The sequence below is a fragment of the Crocodylus porosus genome, unplaced genomic scaffold (assembly GCF_001723895.1).
Source record: "Crocodylus porosus isolate Cpor-Errol unplaced genomic scaffold, CroPor_comp1, whole genome shotgun sequence".
In the NCBI taxonomy this organism is placed as follows: domain Eukaryota; kingdom Metazoa; phylum Chordata; order Crocodylia; family Crocodylidae; genus Crocodylus; species Crocodylus porosus.
Window position 1 is genome coordinate 75,782,619 of NW_017728943.1, and position 22,406 is coordinate 75,805,024.

General features: G+C 44.5%; 2 protein-coding genes across 6 annotated transcripts in view; one reads left to right on the forward strand and one right to left on the reverse strand.

The window, feature by feature from the left end:
- Positions 1 to 7,953, forward strand: part of RBKS (ribokinase) — a 92,707-nt gene extending 84,754 nt beyond the window's left edge. For all 5 annotated transcript variants that reach the window (XM_019549604.1, XM_019549600.1, XM_019549603.1 and 2 more), the window contains one exon: positions 6,643 to 7,953. In XM_019549604.1, the coding sequence (XP_019405149.1) occupies positions 6,643 to 6,816 (174 nt within the window). In that variant the 3' untranslated portion in view covers positions 6,817 to 7,953. The remainder of the gene's footprint in view (positions 1 to 6,642) is intronic.
- Positions 7,857 to 17,067, reverse strand: MRPL33 (mitochondrial ribosomal protein L33). The gene is made up of 4 exons (XM_019549605.1): positions 16,977 to 17,067; positions 14,933 to 14,951; positions 10,775 to 10,881; positions 7,857 to 8,186 (listed from the first exon to the last, which is right to left on the reverse strand). Exons 1-4 carry the CDS (start codon positions 16,996 to 16,998, stop codon positions 8,137 to 8,139), a joined length of 198 nt encoding a protein of 65 aa, XP_019405150.1. The 5' UTR covers positions 16,999 to 17,067; the 3' UTR covers positions 7,857 to 8,136.
- Between the last annotated feature and the right edge of the window lie 5,339 nt (positions 17,068 to 22,406).

Sequence of the window (22,406 nt, forward strand, 5' to 3'; positions counted from 1 at the left end):
AGAACTAAGTTTAATGTTCCTGGTCCAGTATGCTTACTCCATTGAATACCAGAGAAACATTCCTTTTTTCACCAATGCTATCTAGTACTGAAAAGAGTTTATATGAGCTTCAGCTCTCTACAGGCTGTTTTGATATGGGTTGACAACCCCTGTGGGTCAACACCTCCTTTTGGATTTTCTCTGTAGCAGAGATTAAATAACTTGTGAAGAGGTATTCATGATTACAGTTTCTCTGCTTGTCTTCTTGTTTCCTACAGTCAGTGGCTGTTCAGAGTGTAATGACATAAAAGAATGGAGCTTTCTCTGTAGGTGACCCCTTGCCGTGGTCTTATCAACACGATCCAAGACAAACTTACAAGTACACAAACGTCTTGGATTGCTTTTCTTGCAAACTAAGCAGTAAGTCCTGAATTCCGATCCAAACTAATGTCATGGTGCAGCATTTGGCAGCTCACCTGGACTTGAATTCTCCCAAGTATGCATCACTTTTGGATGCTTCAGATTTTGGGTTCCCAACTTGGTTCTGATTTTCAGAGTTGCTGAAAATATAGAAGTCCCATTTAAAGCCAGTGTAAACTGTAGATGTTTAACATCCCTGAATCTCAAGCTCTCTTGATGCAAACACCTAGAAATATGCCTGTACCGCTTCATGCACAAAAGTGGCCCTCCTGCCAAGAAACAGCTTTGGGAGAGCCTGGTATCAATATGTACTCTCATGGTCACACCAAGCCAATCCTCGCACAAATCTGTGAGCTGGATGCAAGTGAGCAGGGTTCTTCTCAGTCTCATTTAGGGGTTGTGTGGACATATTCCCAGCAGATGCTTCAGAAATGTTGATCTTAATTTCTGTGTCTCTTTCCCATCCTGTGCACTGAGAACAGTAAATTACTTACTTCCCAGACAACTGATGTGTGAGGGCTTTCAAAATGTGAAGTACCATGTACCCTGGGTTATGAGCTCCCCATAGGCTCTCTAAATGGGCTTTTTAAACCTATATAAAATTTGCAGAATTGTGACTGGTTTTTTTCAGTCTTAAAATATTTCTCAATATCCACCACAAACCAAAAAATTTTCTGGAGAAATCTAGGTCTCTATTATGCTGTTTTTTGATCCACACAGAAATGGTGGAAAGCCCTGTGCAGTAAGATGTTTCAAGAAGAAAGGAAAATGTATTCAGGAGAGTCTGTTTTAAGACTCATCTCTCAGGAATGCATGGGGTTAACGGTCAGACTGATTAATCACTGGTAATGAACCATCAAGAAATCTGTCAGGAAGTGGGTGCAAATTCCTGATGGCTGATGCAAACTATTGTGTGGTGTGTTTTTGGTTTTGATGTTTCCCAACTGATGGTCTGTAGTGGATATTCTTTAGTTATCTACATATACTTAAGGCCTAGCTTTTGTGCTGCCCTTGCTCAACTCCAGAGTGGTGAACAAGTCTTAACCTTGACATGGATATCAAAGGCCATAACACAACAGCACTCCAGGAAAAACTAGCACTGCTCCCAAGAATAGGAGTCTGGACAGGAGACAGGAAGGAGGCCTGGCTGATATCCAGATGAGTGCAGGGGGAGGCTGGCACTGAGTGTTCAGCCCGCAAACACAAGCAGCAGCAGCTAGAGTGGTAGGCCATGCCGATACCACCTCTCTGCCAAGACTGGGTCTGTGGCTGAGAACAGCCCTAGGCACTTGCTCCAAGCCTGCATGCTTCAAAGGTTAGCAGCATAGATACCTTACAGCTCTCCTGAGCGTGTGGACCCTGGCTAACTGCACTAATGCTCACGCCCCATAACTCTTGCACAAAACCGCAGGCTTTTCCAACTTCTGAGCAGACTCAGCAAGTGTTGCTGTAGAACGTTTCTTCCTAGTAAGGGCCAGACTGCAGCTCAGTTGGTGTGTCTGGGCAGTTGTGTAAGGAGCAAGATAGTTCTCTGTACACTTCTGTGCACCCTACTGGAGTACGTGGTCCTGGTACGCAGGGCTGAGTGGAGGCTGTACACCAGCAACTCTCTCTCCTAAGAGAGGGTGTGAACTGGGTGGAACCTGATTTCTTTTCCAGTGTCTCCCTCTGCAGAGCTGAGCTGGCGGGGATAATAGCTTACTTGTACAGACTAGTAGCACATTCCTAGTAGAGAGGAGGAAAATTTGGGCCTCTTCTGAGGCACAATTCCTTCCTTAGGTTTATGCATCTATATTTTAGCCAGTGCAGAATTGAAATGTAAACCTCAGCCTTTGTTACTTCTGTAAAATAGACTTCTCTGCATGTCCTATCAGACTGGAGAGTCATGTAATAAATTATTTAAATGGTGCTTTTCCAAAAACTATACCAAATCCAGGCTGTGATACATTTCCCCCTGACATTTCTATTGTCCTCATTTACTGGCTAATTCAATAATGTGCAGTACAGGCCTGAGTCTGGTGCTACTACCACGCTGCTGTAAAAAGGTACTGTTCTGTTTAGATTCTCATCGCATTCTCATACTACATCTTAAATTGAATCAGTGCTGTACATTGGAAAAACACAAATTCTGACCTCTATGGGATCACTAGAGAAGTGCTGTTTAGAAAGTTTTGACTAGGACTTCAGGCTACTGAATTCAGGTTTTCTTTTTGTCTCATTACAATGACTTTTCCATAAGAGGAAATCACTCTGGCGGGAAAAAAGGGTCAGTGGAGGTCACCTTGGGAGTACCAAGTACAACTGTTCTGGGACTGCAAATTATATTATCATCATTATGGCAAGAAACTCGGTAAAACACCGAAAATCATCTTATTGTACAGATGAAAAGCATCCCATTGTTCCAAGCATTATGGATTGAAAAATGCTCTACTTACAAGGAAATAAACTGCTGAACAATATAGTTTCCACTTACAAAGCACTTTCCTTAAAAAGCTTCTCAGGGCATTGTATAAAAATAGTTATACTAGTGTTGTGAACCAACCACTGACTAATCAGGGCTTACAAATGCTAAGGTATAAATAGCGGAAAATTCTGTGGGTTTTCCCTCCCCCAGATGTACAGAATCTTGAGCCATTTTGGGCTGCCATAAATAAAAATGCTCTTTTACAGAAACAAAAGGAAGTACCAGGAAAACATGGAGCATCCAGAATGACAGCAAAGAAATAGGTTATAAATAAAATCAGTGCAAAGCCATAGAATTAACAATCACTGTTCTAACATAGCAATTGTTATACCTATACCTATCTATGCCAGAATTTCATTTTACAGTGACCAGCACTGGATGTTTCAGGGAAAGGCAGAGGAATAAACTGTTGGTGGGAGGATTAATGTGCTAACATTTGCAAAGTGCTTTGCAGTTCTTGGAAAAAGAGAGCTATACAGTGCAAATTATTACTACTATATAATAAGTTCATATTTTTCTTAGAAGAGAATGGGAGGTAGAATGCTGCATACCTTAATGGTCCATTCAAAACCCAACATTTATGAGGAGCACATTTTGTATTTGCTTATAGTAGATTCTGAAAGGTATAGAATTAACCATTGTTAGCCTGGATCTTGAGTAATCTCAATTTTGTTTTAAACCAGGTAGATGAAGTATAGTCCCTCTGGGTCCCATTATCACTTTAGTTCTCTAGACCAAATGATACTATTGTATAGGGTTTGGTCACAACACACTGGACAGAGTGTATTCAGGGAAGTGTTGGACAAATAGGTTTCTTTAAGCAAAAAATATTTTTATTGCAGTTACTGTTTAAATTGAATTGGTTCCCTTCCTGACTTGGAAATTAATTTTGACCACTTGTCCATACAGCTACAGCTACCTTCCTGCACTGTCCCTGGAGACAGATTGGAACAGCCTGCATACCAAATGTTTCCAAGACCTGTGTGGTTGCTCCCAGTTTGAAAGCGTCCTACACAGATCAAGTTTACTTCCCCATAACTGCTGATCTTTGGGAGTTGCTTCTCTGAGTTCAGTGATGGGACACTGCCCTTTGGCGCTTTAAGCACCAGGAACCCTTTGTGAAAGAGTAGTTAGAGAAGCTCCATTATGCTCCCAAGGGATGTTGATCACCTGAGCTTCTGGAAGGGAGTGCATTGTCCAACCATTTTGCTGCCTTCTCTTCTGTTAAGAACATGGAAAACCTTCCTGTATCCAGTTGGCATAATAGTCTACACTTAGCTCTCCTTTTCATCTATCATTCCACATCAGTAAGGGGGACCCTTGCATCCTCCAGAAACAAGGTGTCTACAAAGAGGCTTCACAGACCCCAGGGACATTAGGCCACCATCCCATAACTGGAAATGCACAGTGACTTTGAGAGAAATGGCTTTTCCAGCTGCTGCAACTAATTGTCCTTTGGTTCAGGAGTAATCAATGACATAATCCTTTAACACTGCCATATGTGAAATGGGCAGTTTGATATTGCTTGTTTTGAGTTCTCTTCATTAAAATGCTTAATTGGCATGTTGCATTACCCAAGCAATCACTGTAAGAATGATGACTTGATTTAAAAACAACTGTTTTCTATTCTTAGCATTGCAGCCTGAGCAGCAGAGACGGATCTTCCTGTCCATGTTTCGCCTCTTCTGCATATAACAGTAGTTAGAAAATTGTCTCAATTTGCTCGTTAATACTTTCATAGATTATATTTTATAATCTAAGAGGAGCCCAAGATCATCTACAGCAGCGTTTCCCAACATTTTTCATCCCACGGCACAGCAGCCAGATGTGGAACCAGGAGTGGGAGGGGGGCAGTGGCAGTGTGGGGCCGGCTGGGGCACACTAGTGGCACAAGGCTGCAGTGGCAGCACTGCCTGGAGCTATACCCTCCCAGATTCCATGGCACACCAGTTAGGAAACGCTGATCTACAGTTTGCATTTGGTACAGGACAAAAGCAACTGGCAGTGCTTAACCATCGTCACTTGCTTCAGCTCCACCTGCCATTGCAGTAGCACTATAGAAACCAGAGCAGAGACAAAAAGGCAGAACAGAAAGCCCTAAGACCGTAATCTGACAGCTTTATGTTTAGACAGACTGTTGACACAGGTGGTGCTATCGTTACCTTATAAAGTGTAACTTTTGTTACTGGCTTGCAATTGGTTGGATTGTGGTTTTGCATTGTGCTGAATTAGAGACACTGAAAGCAAGACAGGAGCGAAGCAGCCAAGATTCAGGTTCAGACCAGGGCATGCATTAAGGAAAGGTGCCTTCCTGAAACAGCTGCTGCTGATTAGGAGAATACGTGTGACTGCCAAAGTTCATTTCCCAGGGCTGCTGTGTTGGGGGGTTGATTTCCAACAGCCATTCTACCCTCCCTTCTCAGCTATGGTTTTACCAGCAAACTTCTGAGTCTGGTATCATTACAGGTGGTCTCAAGGGTGATTTCTTTTTCCTCTTTTAATGTGAAGGAAAATAATGGCAACCATCTGTGCACAAGAGAAAATAAAATGATGTTTCTTCCCATCCCCAATTTCCAGTTGGTCGGAAGTTGTGTTGAGGCCAGAAATGTACCCTTGTCTCAGAGGTCACTGAAACTTAGGTCAAGTCTGTTTGGAAAGGTGTGTGGGAAATCCTTCCCAAGTGCACAGAGTTTGCACCACTTGCTTAAATAACGTAAACTGTAGAAGCCAGAGAGCATTTTTGCTAGCATCTGTTTGAGGGCTTTTGCAGTTGTAAAAGTGTTAGTTGGAAGCATGATTTCTTTTTGTCATTACCATCCCAGCATGGGGTTGTCTCAATCTGGCATTAGTCATCAAGGCAGGGATAAAGACAGATGCAGTCCTATGTTAAAACTCAAATTCATTTTTAATTCAACCCTAGTATAGTTCATAACATTATGGATTCTGCAATTAGCAAAACAACAATTAATACTAGAAGCACTGGCAAGGTCAGTGCTCCCTGCTGTTCATGGCAAAACTGGTGGCTTCTGGGGAGGACACAGGTGGCAAGGGTCCCTTTGTGGAGCTCAGCTGGCTTAGAAGCTACTCAAAACTAACACTTTTTCCTTCCATGTAGATAGCTGGTAAATCAGGGCTTAGTTAGAAGACACTCGTCCCTTTATGAGCTACCACAATCAAGCTTACCCCAGGGGTTACAGCAACATAAGCAGCGCATGCAGTGTGGAGCTTCAGTTATGAAAACCTCACAGCAAAGGATGGCTGGATTCTGCATCATTCTGCAACTAAGAATTTACAAGCCACAGACTTACTAGCTCAAGTCTTCCCCTTCCCTCTCTTCTTTATACCACTGCCCTTTATGAAAAACAGAAGTTAAAGTAGAAAAAATAGCATTAATGAAACACTAAAGGTTGAGAAATCAAAATCAGGCACTCAAATGAAAGGAAGTTTCAAAAGCAACGCTGTTACCAACTTTCTCAACCAACCACAGTGCACTGGTGTTTATATTTCTGTTTTGCCCTCATCAAGTAAATGCCACATTATACTGTATACCCTCATGTTATAAGGGGAGTGGGATGAGAGGTAGCAAACTTATCTTGTGGTATTTCATAGAAGTTACAAGTGAAAAAAGAAACAAAGCCCATTCCAGCTAGCCACGCTAGCATTTCCCTACCCCAGTTCTCAGTTGCACTGAAAGGCTTTTATTTTTGCATGTCTAGTAAGCATATCTGAACATTTGTTCTGTAGGAACACACCTAACTCTGTGTGTGGTTTTATTCTAGGGAGCTGGCGATAGCTTTGTGGGAGCACTGGCTTTCTACCTGGCTTACTATCCCAATCTGTCCATGGAAGAAATGATTAGGAAGTCCAACTTCATTGCATCAGTGAGCGTCCAAACACCGGGGACACAATCTTCCTATCCCTACAGGAAAGATTTGCCACAGGATCTTTTCTAAATTTGTGCTGTCAAATTCAGATTGTAATTTTCCCTCAACCCAGGCAAGCTGATTTTCAAGAAAGTTTATTCCCTTCTCAATCAAATATTTCGTTAGTCCCACTAGGGACCAAGTCTTTCAGACAATCACAGCTCTATTCCTGGTACCATCTGCACGCTCCCATGAGTAGTTGCCATCGTGCAGAACAGTACCAAATACTAGAGATGTCAGTAAGGGTAAGTGAAGTCCTTAAGCTTTTAAATTCTATGGTGTCTTCCATAGCTTCTCTATGCTCCCCAGTAACTAAGTTTATATTATTGAAGCTTCAGCACTTCCAGCTGGCAAGACCATTAAAATGCAAAGCTCACAAAATAATCATGAGTTTTCACAAAAAATCCTTGTTCCTGCCATCAGCTGTAAGTGCCGTAGCCTAGAAGGAACTCCAGTGTACCTCACTGACCATCTGGAGACCACACATTCCCATAAGCAGTGTCAGCTTTTCCATATTCCACTCAGTACGCAACAAAGTGCTGCATGCTAAGCCATGTAGTGTATGCTGACAGTGCTTTTCTGCCAAATGCCTGCAGTGGGTTCCATGCTTTGTCCACTAGCTGAGGTTCTTTGTTTCTAGGCAGGTGTTGAGAAAGCCTTCCCTCCCATATTTTTAAAGGGGACAAGATGCCTAGTCTGGTTTTTTTGGCCAGAAATCCAAGTGAACCAGCAAGTCAAAAAACAAAACTAGGCAGGAAGCCAGTTAGAGATTTACCCTCTGACTTTTCAGACATAAATTCATAAGTGAAAAAGCATTCTAAAGGTCCTTTCGCTTCTCCGAGTAGCTCTTGTTCCTGCCTTATCTAGGCAAGAACCAGTACTCTGCCCCCACCACCTTTAAGAATGACAACCCATTGCTTTTCTGTCCATGGAAGGTGGATTATAACATCTCTGGCAACCCTTACATAGAGGTCCCACTGTGGAAAATGTTTCATATGGCAATTAAAAGTTGATGGTTGTTTCTTTGCTGATTGCAGACAGTTTCACAATGGAAAACACAGACAATGGAATCTATTTAATTTTTTTCTTTCTCTCTTTTATAATCAAGGACTATAAAAATAACTCAAAAGATAAATAAATGTTGATGTGATGATCTATGTACAGACACTAGGAATGTTGTCCGTCTACATTGTTCTTATTCACAATGGCCTTCAAATCACAGGAGATGGCAGTCCCAGTCCACTTCCTCTCTTTTTTAGCCCAGGCTGCAGGATTTCTGAATTAGCAATGCCCCCCCTCCCCCACATAGTCCTCCTTGTGAATAAATCAAGTCCATTTAGAAGTCATTGTTCAGATGGAGCGGATTTTTTTCTTCTCTTTGAAGAGGACGTGTTTTTTCACTGGAGAGAAAAAACAAGCAGGTAAGAAAACTCAAATGTTAAAATTTACAAAAAAAAAAGTCAGACCAGTCCTGCTGGTCACAGTGCTTAAATAAATACAGAATGTCTGATGATTGACGCAGTTCTGTTGTTGGCCAACTTGCTTTTAAAGACTTCAGGGCTGCCTTCCCTTTACAGCATGTAATTTTTACTGCACAGGAGTGTACATTACCCCTATGAAGATAAATAGCAGGATTTAAATGACTGAAAATGGAACCTTTATACTAAGCAGCTGCTCCCCTTGTCTATTCTGAGTCACATCTGCTCAATCTAGGGACAAAAATAGGTTTTTCCTGCTTTCTACTGCTCTCCGCTCTGCAGAGTCCCAACAGCTAAGGAACGGCAATTTGGGTTCTGATCTGGTTTACAGATCACAAAAGGTTAACTACCTGAGACGTCAGTGATGAATAAGCTGCAACTTGAGCTTGACTAGCATCTGAGGACAAAGTTAGAAAAGTCATTTCACTTGTCAGTTGAGCACATTTGATATGGAACTGTCAAAAAACAAACACTGAACCCTATGTTGCCATTTCATTTGGAGAACTCCATGCACATGACAACGTACATAACAGTGAAATCATTCTTCCCACATAAGTTCTGCTATGCTGATCAGTGGAGCCTAACTATGACCACAATCTTCACTTTATGATGTACTGAAACAGTTTGGGACTTTTATTCCACCTCAGCAGAAGAGCTTCGCTATTTGCAGGTTTTGCTGTTTGTGCAACATACCAAAAGAACATGTACTGAAAAGGCATATGGGCTGAAACTACACTTAATGCTGCTCCTGATATGAATGAATGACCAGACTCAAATTTACCTGCTTGTTACACATGCCTCCATTTCTCACTTTTATTTGTGTGTGACATAAAAGAGACTACAAGGATGTATTTCTTCTTCCACCAGATTGGAACCACAACACCATTTCAAATCGCTTCCCATTTTTATTTCATGACCTATTTCAGGCTAGTCTGCCACAAAACTCCTGCTAGTGGCTAGGAACTCCACTTTGTAACACGCTGCATGCAAATAGTAAGGTTTCTACTAGATAGCTTGGTGGAATATTCTCAAGCAGTAATATATCTGAAATTAACAAACTGGCTTTCCAACCCAGAACATTAAATCCACTGCTGTTTGATTTATGGTTCCACTTTGCACATATAATTCACTGGAGGAATAACGGTTTCTGCTGCCAGGTTTTTTTAATCAGACTTTGGTACCAGTCAAGGGGACCTCCCAGAGATACAAGTAGTTTGAATCCTTCAGGCTGTCCGATCAGAGTGTAGCAAATGTTAATCATCATCTTGTTCCCTAGTTAAGCAACAAATTGCCAGTTTTTGCACTGACAGCTAGGATCCCTATTAACTCTCCCATGCTATTTCAGACCTGCTTTCACCTTTTTTGGGTGTCCCTCATTTAGCTCCCCCTCAAAAACACCAGGCAATGTTAGTCCCAGCATGGTGCTTTCCCAAGAAACCCCTGCTTCTATAGCCACCTCCTAAGATACATTGCTGAAAAGACTTCTTGGCAAGTACCAAAGATGCCCAAGAAGTACAGTAAGTCAGGCTGTTTAATTGCAAGAGTGAAGGTAAGTGGAACACAGCAGATAACTGCAATTTAAAGAAGTGTCTTATAGGGGCCTGTACTTATATCTAGGAAACTGTCCTATTTGTGATCTCATGTTTTTCATAGACACCATGGAAAAAAGTTTCAGCAAACACCACAAAAATGGCAGTCCCCACAATTTTGGCACAGCATTGCCAGGAAAGAAAAGAACTTTTAAAAAATAAAATGCTGGTGGTCCTCAAGGCCACTGAGACCTGCCCTCAGAGCCCACTGGGAAAAGTAAGGGAAGCTACCAGCATGAAGGGAGATCAACAATAGTGGCTGCATTGTTCCTACCTCCCCTCACTGCTGATTGGCCGAGAGGACTGCCTGTCATGCAGCCCTGCCTCTTAGCAGTGAAGGGCAGGGCCACACTATGGGCAGCCCTCTTGGCCAATCAGCAGCAAAGGGCAGAACTGCCAGAGCCAATGGGGGGGGGGGTATTGCAAAAAGACCATGAAAATGGCACTGCATGCAGCCAGCAATTTCTCCCTCGCCTCAGTAAGAATTAAGTAGATCCCTACTTATAGAGGCCAAAAAACCCACCCCATTATGAAGGAGTCATGAGAAGTTACTGATCTTGTTTAGAAAGCCCTACAGCTGCACAGCTTTTCTGCAGGGGACAACATAATCTAGTGAAAAGAGCGGGGACAACATGCAGTACTTTTTTAGTTTTAATCACGACTGTGTCACTCTCTTTGTGAAATCTTGAGCAGGTTACTACTTCTTGATGTTACTGTAAAACAAAGATAATATTTCCTTCCTATTTCACTGGAATGTTGGTAGAAACAACAGTTGTACAGTAGTGTGAATATGCAAAACATTAAATATTACTTGGTTTATATAAGATAATTTGGTTACATCCATATTTTTTCCTACTCAACATCTGAGAAGAGTGAACATGACTGCCAGATAGCAAGTTGCTTTCTTTCCCATATTCCTACCGGAGGGATCGTATCTCAGCAGAGTCAGTTTATCCTCCAGTCGGAGTCTCCTGGTGTTGAAAGAGAAGCCTGTCCCCGCCTCACTGACCATCCTCACAAGAATGTACCTGAAATTACAAGAAACATCTCCAAGGTCAATAGCAGATACAGACATCAGTGAATAACATAAGATTTTAGCTGGGGACCTGCTGATGTGCAGTGTGTGAAATGAGACATTTCTCTTAACCACTTTATATCCATTAAGAAGAATTTAGTGATAATAAAACATTAACTTTAGCTAAAAACATTAACCATGGGTTTCATCTCAAGACGTGCTAAGCAAGTACAGCTTCCATGGAGTCCTTCAATGGATGATGCAGATGCTCAATATTGCCAAGCCTGTAAAACTGATGCTTAAACAGCAGGACTCATGCTCAGGAGACCAAGGTTTCAGAAAATGCTGCCCTAGAGGCCCAGATCCTCCCAGTCAGATGGCCCTTCTCTCCTGGGTAGGCTGCTGATTTTAAAGGGCTATGTAGGTTTGGACTCTGTTGGGAAAATTCTGTGAAACCCTCATGGAAATTTGGATGACAGTTCTGGTCTCTCTGTCTTCAAAACACAAGTCATGTGCAAGGGAGGTAGTGAAAGCAGATTGAAACATTAATACCTTGTACCAGCAAATCCACAAATAGCAAGAATTACAGCATAGGAAAGGAGTGGTAGAAAGGAAGGAGAAAAAACATATTTTACCTGAAAGAGGGAAATGGTTCAAGAGTCCAAGAAACAAAAGTGGTGCCACTCAGAATGAGTGGGATGCTAAGGACCAAAGGTTATGAGATTTCAAATCTTCCTGTTAAAATGTGCACGATATTACAAAGAGCCCATAGTCATATTGTACAGTATCAGCCTTATGTGCACTACTACTAAAAAGACCAGTAGCTAAAGACAGAGGTGGCCCCCAAAATTAAGCGACATCAACACACAACTAAACCATATCAGTTACTTTAGTTAAGGGGAGAGGGTGGTTCAAGGCATCGAGGCACAGCATCTCGATATAGGACCCAACTGTCCTGTCCATGTCTGAGAGCAGAGAGAAACAGGCATAGATGCAGTGAAGAAAATGCAAAATGGAGAAACAACACCATGGGATTGGCTGTACTTCCTCTGTATTTCCACGGGTACACCACAGGAACAGTACTCAAAAGGCAAGACTAGTGGTATGGTCACTCTACACAGCACCTTGCCCACACAATACTGCAGATCACACTAACTGGAAAGGAAATGGGCAACGGCTATCATACCCCACACGTGGAAGAAAGCAAGGTGCAACATGAGGACAACTGGGTTTCCCCACAAATCCATAAGTATTTAAAGATGTGCCTAACTCCCAGGATCCCAGGGCAAGCTAAGTTTAGGAAAGGGGAAAAAAAAAAAAAAATCAAGCTTCCCGACTGTTCCACAAGTAGTGATCTCTTCCTTTTCACTGCACTGAAATTATCTGAGGATGGACTTGCAGGTGAAAAAGGCCTCTGTCCTGGCATTTCCTGCCTTGACTACAGTATTGTCCATCAAAATTAAAATCACAGTAGATTTTAAATTTTTGCAACATGACTCCTGCCAGCAAATGTCATAGAGTTCTGCCTGATTTTAAATCAACAAACCTGAAAGTGTTCAAAGCACAACCATTAACCTCTCTCACAACAACAGCCCCAGCACAATCCAGGGGGTGTCCCTGGTGAGTGATGACCATCCTCTCCTGTGTGCTACTGCAGGTGTCATGTGTAGCAGGCAGCAACCACAAAAACTCCTCTTATACCTTCCCACTTCCTCAAACCTCTCCTGGGCAGAGGTTCCCCCTTCTAATCCAGTGGTACCAGAAGAACTTTGGCTTGAAATTGTTTCTTGTTATACAGCTTAAACCATGTTCTTTCTGAGCAGCCCACCTTGTTATAAATACCTCCTGCTCAATAAGGAAACCTAACCCTAGAAGAATGGAGAAGAGCAAGGGGAGTGCCCCAGAAAGGAGAAACAAAGGGCCAGAGGAGGACCACTGAATGGATGGAGAGAGAACCAGGATGAAAACACAAAGCAAAGAGGGATGTGCTCAGTTTTAAAAATAAACTTTTCCCTTTTCAAGGAAAACAAGCAGCACAGAGAGAAGAAAAGAGAGGAACAGAAAGAAGTTTTTGGTTAATGAAACCAATTTATATCCCCTCCTCCTCCAGGAAACATCAGCCTGCTCTGTTCATTTCTGGGAGTGGGTAATGGCAGACGAGTTGTTGTTTAGGGTGATGTCAAATTGATATCCTCTCTGTCAAAACAACTGCACTTTGAATTTCAAGCCCTGGCAATTGTGCAGAAACACCGTAACAGAAGCGCCACTTCAAACCCAGCAGGTGGCTGGCACCAGCTCCATTTGAGAATGACTTTTAAATATTCAACAAGAAATATGCCAGAGGGTCACAGCTTTAGCATGGTTTTTCCTTTGCTCAGAGCTGCATAGTATAAAATACCTCAGATTCACAGAGGAATGACAGGAAATGTTGATGACAGTTCTTCCAGAATGATGCTTCTTCTGTCTATCACTTCAACCTCTAGCTAAAACTGTTATAAGTGCTATTGTGGCCACAACACTTCAGCCCTCTTCTGTTTCTATGAACTTTATCTCCCCAAGTCCAGGAAAGCAGAGGCAAGATTTCTGCAATTCTCTGTGATACTTCCTTCTTTCCCAAATTGTATCAGCTTTCCTTCCAGTCTAGGGGACCAGGCCGCATCTCCCCACAGCCTATGAACACTGCGCCTGAGAGAGCAGGGCATAATGGCAAGATGAAGTGTTCAGAGTACTCTCTCTGCAGCTCTCTGTGGCCTTCCCACTGCATTGGGAGAAGGTAGCAGCAAACTTTGCATGTAACAAGTTACTTTAGAAACTGAAAAAATGACAAGGCACATCCCTTGAAACTTGTTCAGTAAATCAGCATGAGCAACTTGAGTATAACAATCATCAAATACAGAACCTAGAAAAGTTTCAGAACCTTTCTGTAGTCTACTAGCAAGGTAACACACCCACCCACAACTCAAGCAAAAGTCCTTTCTCATACATGGGTACAAGCTGCACCCAGAAAGCCTCCTTGGCAAAGTAGAGGTGCTTTGCAGAAGGAAGACTGGAGAGAGACTTTTAAGGGTCTTCATAATGTAGGAGGAGGAGGGTGATTATGGAATTTCCCCAGCAGACTCCAACCTCGCAGGATCATGTAAAAATCAGCAGACCACCCAGGAGAGAAGGGCCATCTGACAGGGAAGATCTGGACCTCAGGCACTGTTTCTCCAACTGAGATGCATGACAAATTTGTAGGGAAAGATAATGAGAGCAGAAGGGAAAGGGCAAACATAAATGGAGGAAAAGGAAGAAAAAATCGAGACCTCTACAAGCTCTCTTTCTAGCAACCTAAGGTGACAGCATAGCTGTGCTGACAGAAGGGGTTATTTTTTAATGATCATTTTATTATTATTATCCATAACATAATGATAAAGGCAGATAACAGTCCCAGCAGGTTGTACAACCCAAACAAGTTCCAACACCAGTGCTCTAGATCCGGGGGTTTTCAACTGTACCCCTAGGGTTCTTAGGAACGATGGGGGGTGGGAAAGGGATTTTCCCCCTGTCCCCCTGGAGGACTCCTTCCTTCTTGACCAGCCGCCGGGGGGTACACTGACCCAAAAAGGTTGAAAACCCCTGCTGTAGAGCCCAAGTGTCATCTCTCTCCACAGTCTGGGTTTTGCTGCCCACAGATGCTTTGCTGCCCATAGACACCCCATGAATGTTTGATCCCAGAGCCAAGACAGGTCTCTGGAAATGGACAGCAACTGCAGGCTCTATTATCCACCAAGACAATTCTTGCAGTACTGCTGGGTCATTATGCACTCCACCCAATCCTATCTCCAAGCCAGGGTCATCCAGTTCTCACCCCACCTCCATGCACTGCATAAGCATAAGGTAACCCAGGAAAGGGACAGTACTGCAGCACCCAGAAGAATTCCATACACAAAGGGGGACAAAATCAAATCCCTATATCATGTATGACAGAAAACCTGGGTGCCTCCCATATTTGGGGGCAATTTTGGAGGCAACAGTGAAAGCAGATCATGTATAACGAGATAAACTATTAAAATGTCACTTACTTTGATTTCTTCTTGGCCACTTTTTGCAGCACAAAGATGAGAGAAAAAAATAAATAAAAAGGAAAACAATATTATCATCTTGTTATCTTCTAAATATTATCATAAAAAATGTTACATCCTTCCATAAAGGTGGTGAAGCACTGGAATGAGGTGATGGCATCTCCATCCTTGGAGGTTTTTAAGACCCGGTTAGACAAAGCTTTGGCTGGGACGATCTAGTTGGGGATTGTCCTGCTTTGAGCAGGGGGTGGGGGGTGTACTAGATGACCTCCTGAAGGTTGCTTCCAACCCTAATTTTCAATGATTCTATAATGTTTGGCTATGGGACAGTCTGGAATGAGTCAAAGCCATTTACATTGCAAAAGACAGACTTTCTTGCCCTCCAAATAGATGCACTTCCAAAATCCTACTATGTCTTCTGTCAGAACATCTCTACACATCAGTCGTGCTTGCCTGGGCCCATGGGCCCTGCTCAGGTTGAAGCCTATAAGCATTACCACAACATAAAAGTTAAACACCTGTACTCTTCCCCACTAAAATCTGAATTAGGCCCTCATTAGCTCCTGTCTCAACCACTGCAACTACCTCTCCAGCCTTTCACTTCATCCCACCTTAGACTGGGTTCTTTGTGTTACTCCTCCCACCCCAAGATCCCCTCTACTGGCTTCTTTCTGTCTGTCCCAGAATTCAAGTTTCTTCCCTTGTAGATTAAGTCCATTTCCAGCAATGCACCCCATTTCTTCACCCTACTCCAGGTGTGGCAGGCCACTTAGAGGGCAGAGGACCACTTATTTGGGCTGGAGTTGCCACTTAAAGAGTTTTAGTGAGCTGGAGTGCGACAGGGAGATGCCAACCAATCTTATCCAGCTGCTCCTAAGAGCTGGAGGACGGAGGGTTGCACTCCACCGCAGCCGCCAGGCCAAGCCAGGCAGTGTGCAGGCTTCTCTGCCCCCACCCTCCCACATCACTGCCATCTCTGAGCACAGTATCACTGGACAGTTTGAAGGCCAGCGGGTGCTGTGTAGTGTGCTCACCTCTGACCTCAACTCCCATCCCTGCTTTTCATTATTATTTGTCCCCAGGAATGTGCTGTCACCTTTCTCTGTAGCCTCCCCCTGCCTGAGGGAGGCCAATGAGAAACTCAGTAGGCTCCACCCACATGGCTGAAAGTGGCAAATAGGCCTGCTGGCACCGTACAACTCTGGCACCACACCTGCTGGGCCACGCGTGGCACAAGGCCATACCCCCACCACAACCAGATGCTGCTGCGGCTGTCCTGGTCCAACCCCCCCCTCCCCGTGGCTGACACAAGGCAGCAGCAGCTGGCTGTGGTGGGTGGATGCGATGGCCATGCCATGCGTTGCATCATGCCCCAGCTCATGTGAGGCCTTGCCTGCATGGCTGGAGCACAGTGGGCCCAAGCCCTAAATATGAAAGTATCGTAGAAGCTCAAAATGATTGTATTTGCTGAAAAAACTATCACACTCTGGGAAAAGATATGCAAACAAGCATCCAAAGAAACCTTCTTCTTATTTTATATTGCTCACTGTAGGTCACCAGTAAGCCATCAAGAACTGGGCCAAAGTTGACAGTTTGCTTTAGTTTGCAGCAAAAGTGCTGACAACAAACCCAAAAGTCGGTTAAGACTCCCTGGGAGTGCCGTGGGTTTTGCATCTGCACCATCAAGGAGCTGCCTCAAAAATTACCGTTTAATTTGAGCACTTTTATGACTGTTATTATTGATCGCGCATCGCAGCCGGGTTGAAATTGTGCAACTACGGTAACGGCCGCTGCTCACGCAGCCGCAGCCCCGCCCCCTCCCAACAGCAGCCCCTGGCGCTGGGACATTCTACGGGGGGCGGGCCGGCTAACGTAGTACTGCGAGGCCCGCTGGGAGTTGTAGTGCCGGAAGGGCGCCCGTGAGGCCTGCTGAGCCGGGACAGCCCCACGGCGCCTCCCGCACGTAGTGTCACGTGGGCCCTTCCGTTCCCCCCCGCGCGGCCCACCCCCTCCAGGCACTTCTCGGTTCTCGCAGCCCACTCACGAGCCGCCACCGTCAGGAACATGCTGCCCGCTCCTGTCCTTCGGGCACACCTAACACTGCGGCAATCGCTTCCGGGGCAATGGCTCTACGTATTTCCGAGGCGGGGTTGGGGATGGAACGTCCCGGCGCGCTGCGTTCGGGGGCGGGGCTGAGGTGTGGCGGTCACGTGGCGCCAGGGTTTCCGCCTTTCAAGGCAGCTGTCTGCCACTGCCTACTGCAGCCTTCAAGAGCGCCTGGGTTGTAGTGTAGGAATACACTCAACTGAAGGACTCTTGGTTCAGAGGAGATACCTTGTATTAGACCGACTAGAAAACAGCAACAACGACAAAAAATCTTTCTTTGCAACCTTTCGGGCACACGTGCCCTTCTTTAGGCTGAGGGGAGGGGATCAAAGATTGTAAAAGTTCTCTTAGGTAGAAAATCAACTTCATTTTGCCCAGAGGAAGCTGAAGGTGGAGGTCTGTTCCTCTGGGTCCAGGAGAGTCCCTTGGTGTGCTTTCCTCTTTGATATGAAGATAAGGCAGTTTCTCTTCCTTGATGGCATCGGAGGGCAGAAAGGCAGGGAGGTGTTGAAATCTTTCTTACTTAGCAATGAAGTTTATAATTGCCCAAATGACTAAAATACCGTATCTTCCATGTTTCAGGGAAGTCTTTGTCAGCCTGGGGCAAGGGGGGGCCCTGGTCCTTGGACAGCTGCGTCAAGCTGCGAGGAGATGAGCAGAAAAAGCACAGGCTCAGGGTTATCTTTACCACACCCTCCCCTCCTCAAGTCCAGCCTCTGTGTAAGGAGGTGAACGCTGCAATGTGCGCACATTAGTTATTGAAATAGGGCACAATGCTCTTCAGGGAAGAGGGGAGGCCTGCCTCCAGTCCAGAGGAAAAAGGAATCGCTGCTCGGGGGCAGGCAAAGAATGAACCCCAAGGGACTTTTTTTTTTAACCAAAAGAAACCTCTTGGGGTGCGTACGCATGTACTGTATCGACTTCAAATAAAGGCAACTTAACTAAGTCAACCTAAGGTGCTTTGGAGTGTACATGGGTACAGCTTCCTGATGTGGTGGCAGCCATTTTGTGAGCTAAGTCATCTTGACCAGGGGTTTTCAACCTTTTTTAAGGAATGTACCTCTTCTGGCTGCACTTTAGGCAGAGCGGCGGGGTGGATGGCAGTGGCTGGACACAGAGCTGGGTGGGGGGCCTGCATGCAATAGAGCCACGGGGTGGTGGATGGCAGCAGTCACTTACAAGCTCCCTCCCACATCCGTCCAGCCGGACAGCACTTGTGCGGCCTGCAGAGGGAGCAGCTACCCTCACCGCCCCCTGGCTCTGCTCCTGGGAGGCAGCAGCACAGGCTGGTGGGTGGCAGCGCCATGTCCCCGCCTGCCTGCACGTACCCTTAGCTCCTTTCCAAGTACCCTTGGGGGTGCACATACCTGCTGTTGACAACCTTTGGTCTTAACTAATGCAACTCAAGATAATATATCTTGGGGGTGTATTATCTTGTGCCGCTTTTACATCAACTCAGCTCCACACAGGAGGGTATACTCTGGCAGCTAAGTTGACTTTAAAAAGTTAAATCAGCTTAACTGTCAGAAAGTTAGTACATGTGTACACACCGCTGGTATTTAAGCTGCTCTCCAGTTCTGTGAAGTCCACTTCCTGTTGCTTGTTTGAACGCTGGCTTACGTTTAGATAGAGGCTTGCCTCGAGCACCCAACCAGAAATCCAAAAAGCCTCCAGATTGCTCCAGTGGGTTTGGAGCCTGTTTAAGGCAGGACTAACCCAAAATGCCAGGCCGAGTTGAACTGGGCTTCTTAAAGATGGTTGAGGACAAGTCAGTGGGAATTTTTGGATCTAGACTCCTTAAAAACACCTTGTAAATCCCAGCCTAAATGGTAATACTCTTGCAGGGGCAGAGTGTGAAAAGGGCTGAGAGAGGGAGGTAGCAAAGACATTCAGAGGAAATTTAAAAGAGAGCAGTTTAAATGGAGGTAGGCAGGGCGCCTGTTCCTGAAGGCTCCCTCAGGCTAGGCTCTCAACATTTGCTGCCACTTGAAATGATAAAGGGGAAGCAGATTATGGAACTTCAGGTGTTTGACTGGCATGGCGGATAAATGTGAGCAAAGGGATTGAAACAAGTAGATTCACATAAAACCAAGACACAATAGCATTCAGAGCCCTGATAGCACTTTTTAGCATTCGGTTGCTAGTGTGAATGTGTTTTAAGTTACTAATGACTAAGAACTATTACTGCATGATGGCTATGCAGAGGTCTGAATGATCAAACACAGTGATTACAGTTCACAAGGAATATATCACAAAACTCTTGTGATCTGCTGAACAGGTATCGTCTTCTGTACCTGATCCACAGAGGTTATGAGTCTTTTACCATGCCTAGCCTTTTAACTCAAGCTGTAAAAGAGGGGCTTTCAGGTCTCGATAGCTCCAGTGTCAGCCCCCCGTATATAGGGGCTGTCAGCACTGAAGCTGTTGCGGGGCTCAGATGCTGGGGACAGGCTCTCTGCCCTGCTGAGACACTGGCTATAGTGTATGTTATGTAGGCCCTCTGGGCTGGGGAAGCCACAATACTTTGAATCTTCAACCAGCCTCCACGCATGCAACAGCAACCAGGGCATCTGACACTAGCTGTTTAACTGAGGACCTGGCATGAGTTTCTACAGCCTGAGCAAAGCATCCAGGCTCTGTAGGTAGGGTTGACACAGGTCGGTGCCCTATGTAGATCCAGCACAGAAGAAATCCATAACAAATCCTACCCTTACAGTGGGTACATTAAGTTAACACTATGTGCCTGCTAGATAAGCTGGATGATAAAACCACGTAGCACATGACAAACATTATTCTGGTATTCAGGATACCCCCAAGTCACCACGAAACAAAATAACACATGACACACATTAACATTTTTAAAAATATTTACAGAATAATAAACGTGTAGCTTGTTACGTCTAGCTCTTTCTAGCTGTATGTTTTAATCAACCACTGTAATTGCCCTTAACAAGACACACACAGCTGACTTCTGAGAAGTAACTAGTGTGCTTAACAAGGCATAAATGATGCCTTTGTCATTGAAATCCACAGGAATGGCAAATGGCTAGGGCTATCCATCCAATATAAATGGCCTCCTTGCATTAGCTGTGGACATTTTAAGTGCATTAATAAATGCCACCAGCAAGGACTGCCTGGCAGCTGAGTGAACAGAATTGTTGCCTCCTCTGTGGTGCTGAGTAACTTCAGTACTTCCAGTCCTCATGGATATGCTGATTGTCTGTGAATAAGTCTCTAATTTAGGTCCTTACGGGTGGCATCACCCTTTATCTCTTTTGGTCAGACATGTAATTAAGCTCCAATGCTCTGTACCATTGGCAGAATCCAAAAGTAAGATATAGGACTAAACTTAGCCTTTTCTTGCTTCATTGTGGACCAGGAGTGTTTACACCCAGCCTGAATTTACCTATGGCTGGGTAGATGGTAGGCTAAGGTAACTGCATGTTGTGGTGAACAACATTTGCTTACTTGTGCCACATCCTGTGCATCTTTCTTGTTTCACTATATTATCCACCTGGAACAGCTTGTTATAAAACTTGGATTGTGAGGTCTCTGGGGAAAGACTGTCATAACAGTATTTGTATTGCACAATAGTGCACCAATGATTGTTTGAGGCCCCTGGCACTACAGCAATATAAATAATAGTAATGTCATACCTAGTAGCTCTAACAGGTATGTCCTGTGACACAGCAGGTTATGTCTGGGCCAAAGACTGAACTCCATTTTAGGAGAGGAACTATATTTTGTTGTATGTGCTGAGTTCCTGTTTAACCTTACCAAGGCAGGGTTATTGCACAGTATTCCAGATAACACACTTGTGTGCCTTAACTGCATTAGTCCAATGCGTCATTTAGCATGGGAGACCTTTGACCTACACCTTCATTACGGCTAGGACACCTTCTTGAAGGATTATTAACCTGAGCAATCTATGGCCATTGCCCTTGGATGCTGGCCCAGGCTCATAGAACAATGGGTTTTCTGTAGAGGGACACAAGCACAGATGATACATCGGATATTTCTCAACCTGAGTACATGGCCAAAGAAAGAAACTATATAAGAGAAAGGGTAGGGCTGTCTTTCATCTCATGTAGGAAGAAAGGGCTGGAGAGAAAGGGGGAAAGGGCAGTTGGGGGTGAGGGGGAGTGGGATCTGCCTATCCTGACAAGGAAACAAATCCCACACTTAAAGAAAGGATGAAACCAGATTAGGGAGAGTTGATCTCAGGTCTATTGTTATTTTGCAAAGATTTCTATGCCTTTTCACAACACAGTGACTAAGGTTACGAAATCCCCCAAATAGGCCTTTCTTGCTTTCTTGCTGCATCATTTCTTGAAGCAGTGAAACTAGAAGGCAGGCATCCTCAGCGCTGTGGAATTTCAAGGTACTATGTGAAAGCATCTAGAGGGGTGGGAAGGTCTGAGGCATTGAATTCAGGGCTTAAAGTGACTGATGCTCAGTGTCCCATATCTCAGAGAAGTGCTCAGACAAAATGTTTGAGCCTGGAAGTGCACCCAGAATCTCAGGGTTCTAGAAACAGTGACGAGATTCATCCTATCCACAACTGACTTCAAAGCATGTGGGACCCAGCATTTGGAGCCACTATCACCAACCTGGAGTCCATAGAGAAGGACCCTGGGAGGGGTTATATATGCAGTAGCATTCACGTGCATGAGTAGGAGGATAAACTTCTACTTAAGGCAGTCAAGGAGAAATCAGGCAACCTAGGTTCTATGCCTTGTTCTTGTTTTGCACTTCTTGCATAACCTTAGGCCAGTGGTTCTCAATCATTTTACACTTGAGGCACCCCTTGTTTCACTCAAGGCACCCCTGTTTGGACTTGAGACATTCTGGACTGGACTCAAGGCATCCCTTCATCCCTTTTGGAAACCATGCAGCATGCAATTTCAAAAAACTAATTTATTTACTACAGTGCTTACCTCCTTACAGAGGGGCTGGGCAGTGGGAGCAGGGGAGTAGTCAGGCAGAGACAAGCCTGAGCCTGCACTTATCTCCTCCCGCTTATCTCTTCACACTTTGCAGCGCCCTTCAAAACATCTCACAGCACCCCAAGGTGCCCCAGCACCCTGGTTGAGATTCACCACCTTAGGCACAACCCTTAGCTTCTGCGCATCTCAGTTTCCTTCTCTGGAAAACAGCGGTATTTGTTCATGCTTAAGCCACAGAGGTATTGTTAGAAATATTATTAAAAATGCATTATCAATAAGTCTTGTTAAAACAGCGCAGCTGTCAGCCCTCCCTGGTGAGAGAACTGGGAGAGCTACTGAGAGCTCTTTGTATTAAGGTATCACTCTCTCTTTGTTTTGCAAAGTTACTATCTCTTTGTTACAGTAAAGCACATACTCCTCAG

Excerpts from the sequence above, each read along its gene's own strand:
- MRPL33 (XM_019549605.1), bottom strand. The coding sequence starts at position 16,998 with ATGTTCCTGACGGTGGCGGCTC. Across the intron at positions 8,187-10,774 it reads GCTGAGATACGATCCCTCCG|TGAAAAAACACGTCCTCTTC; the intron begins GTAGGAATATGG and ends TTTTCTCTCCAG.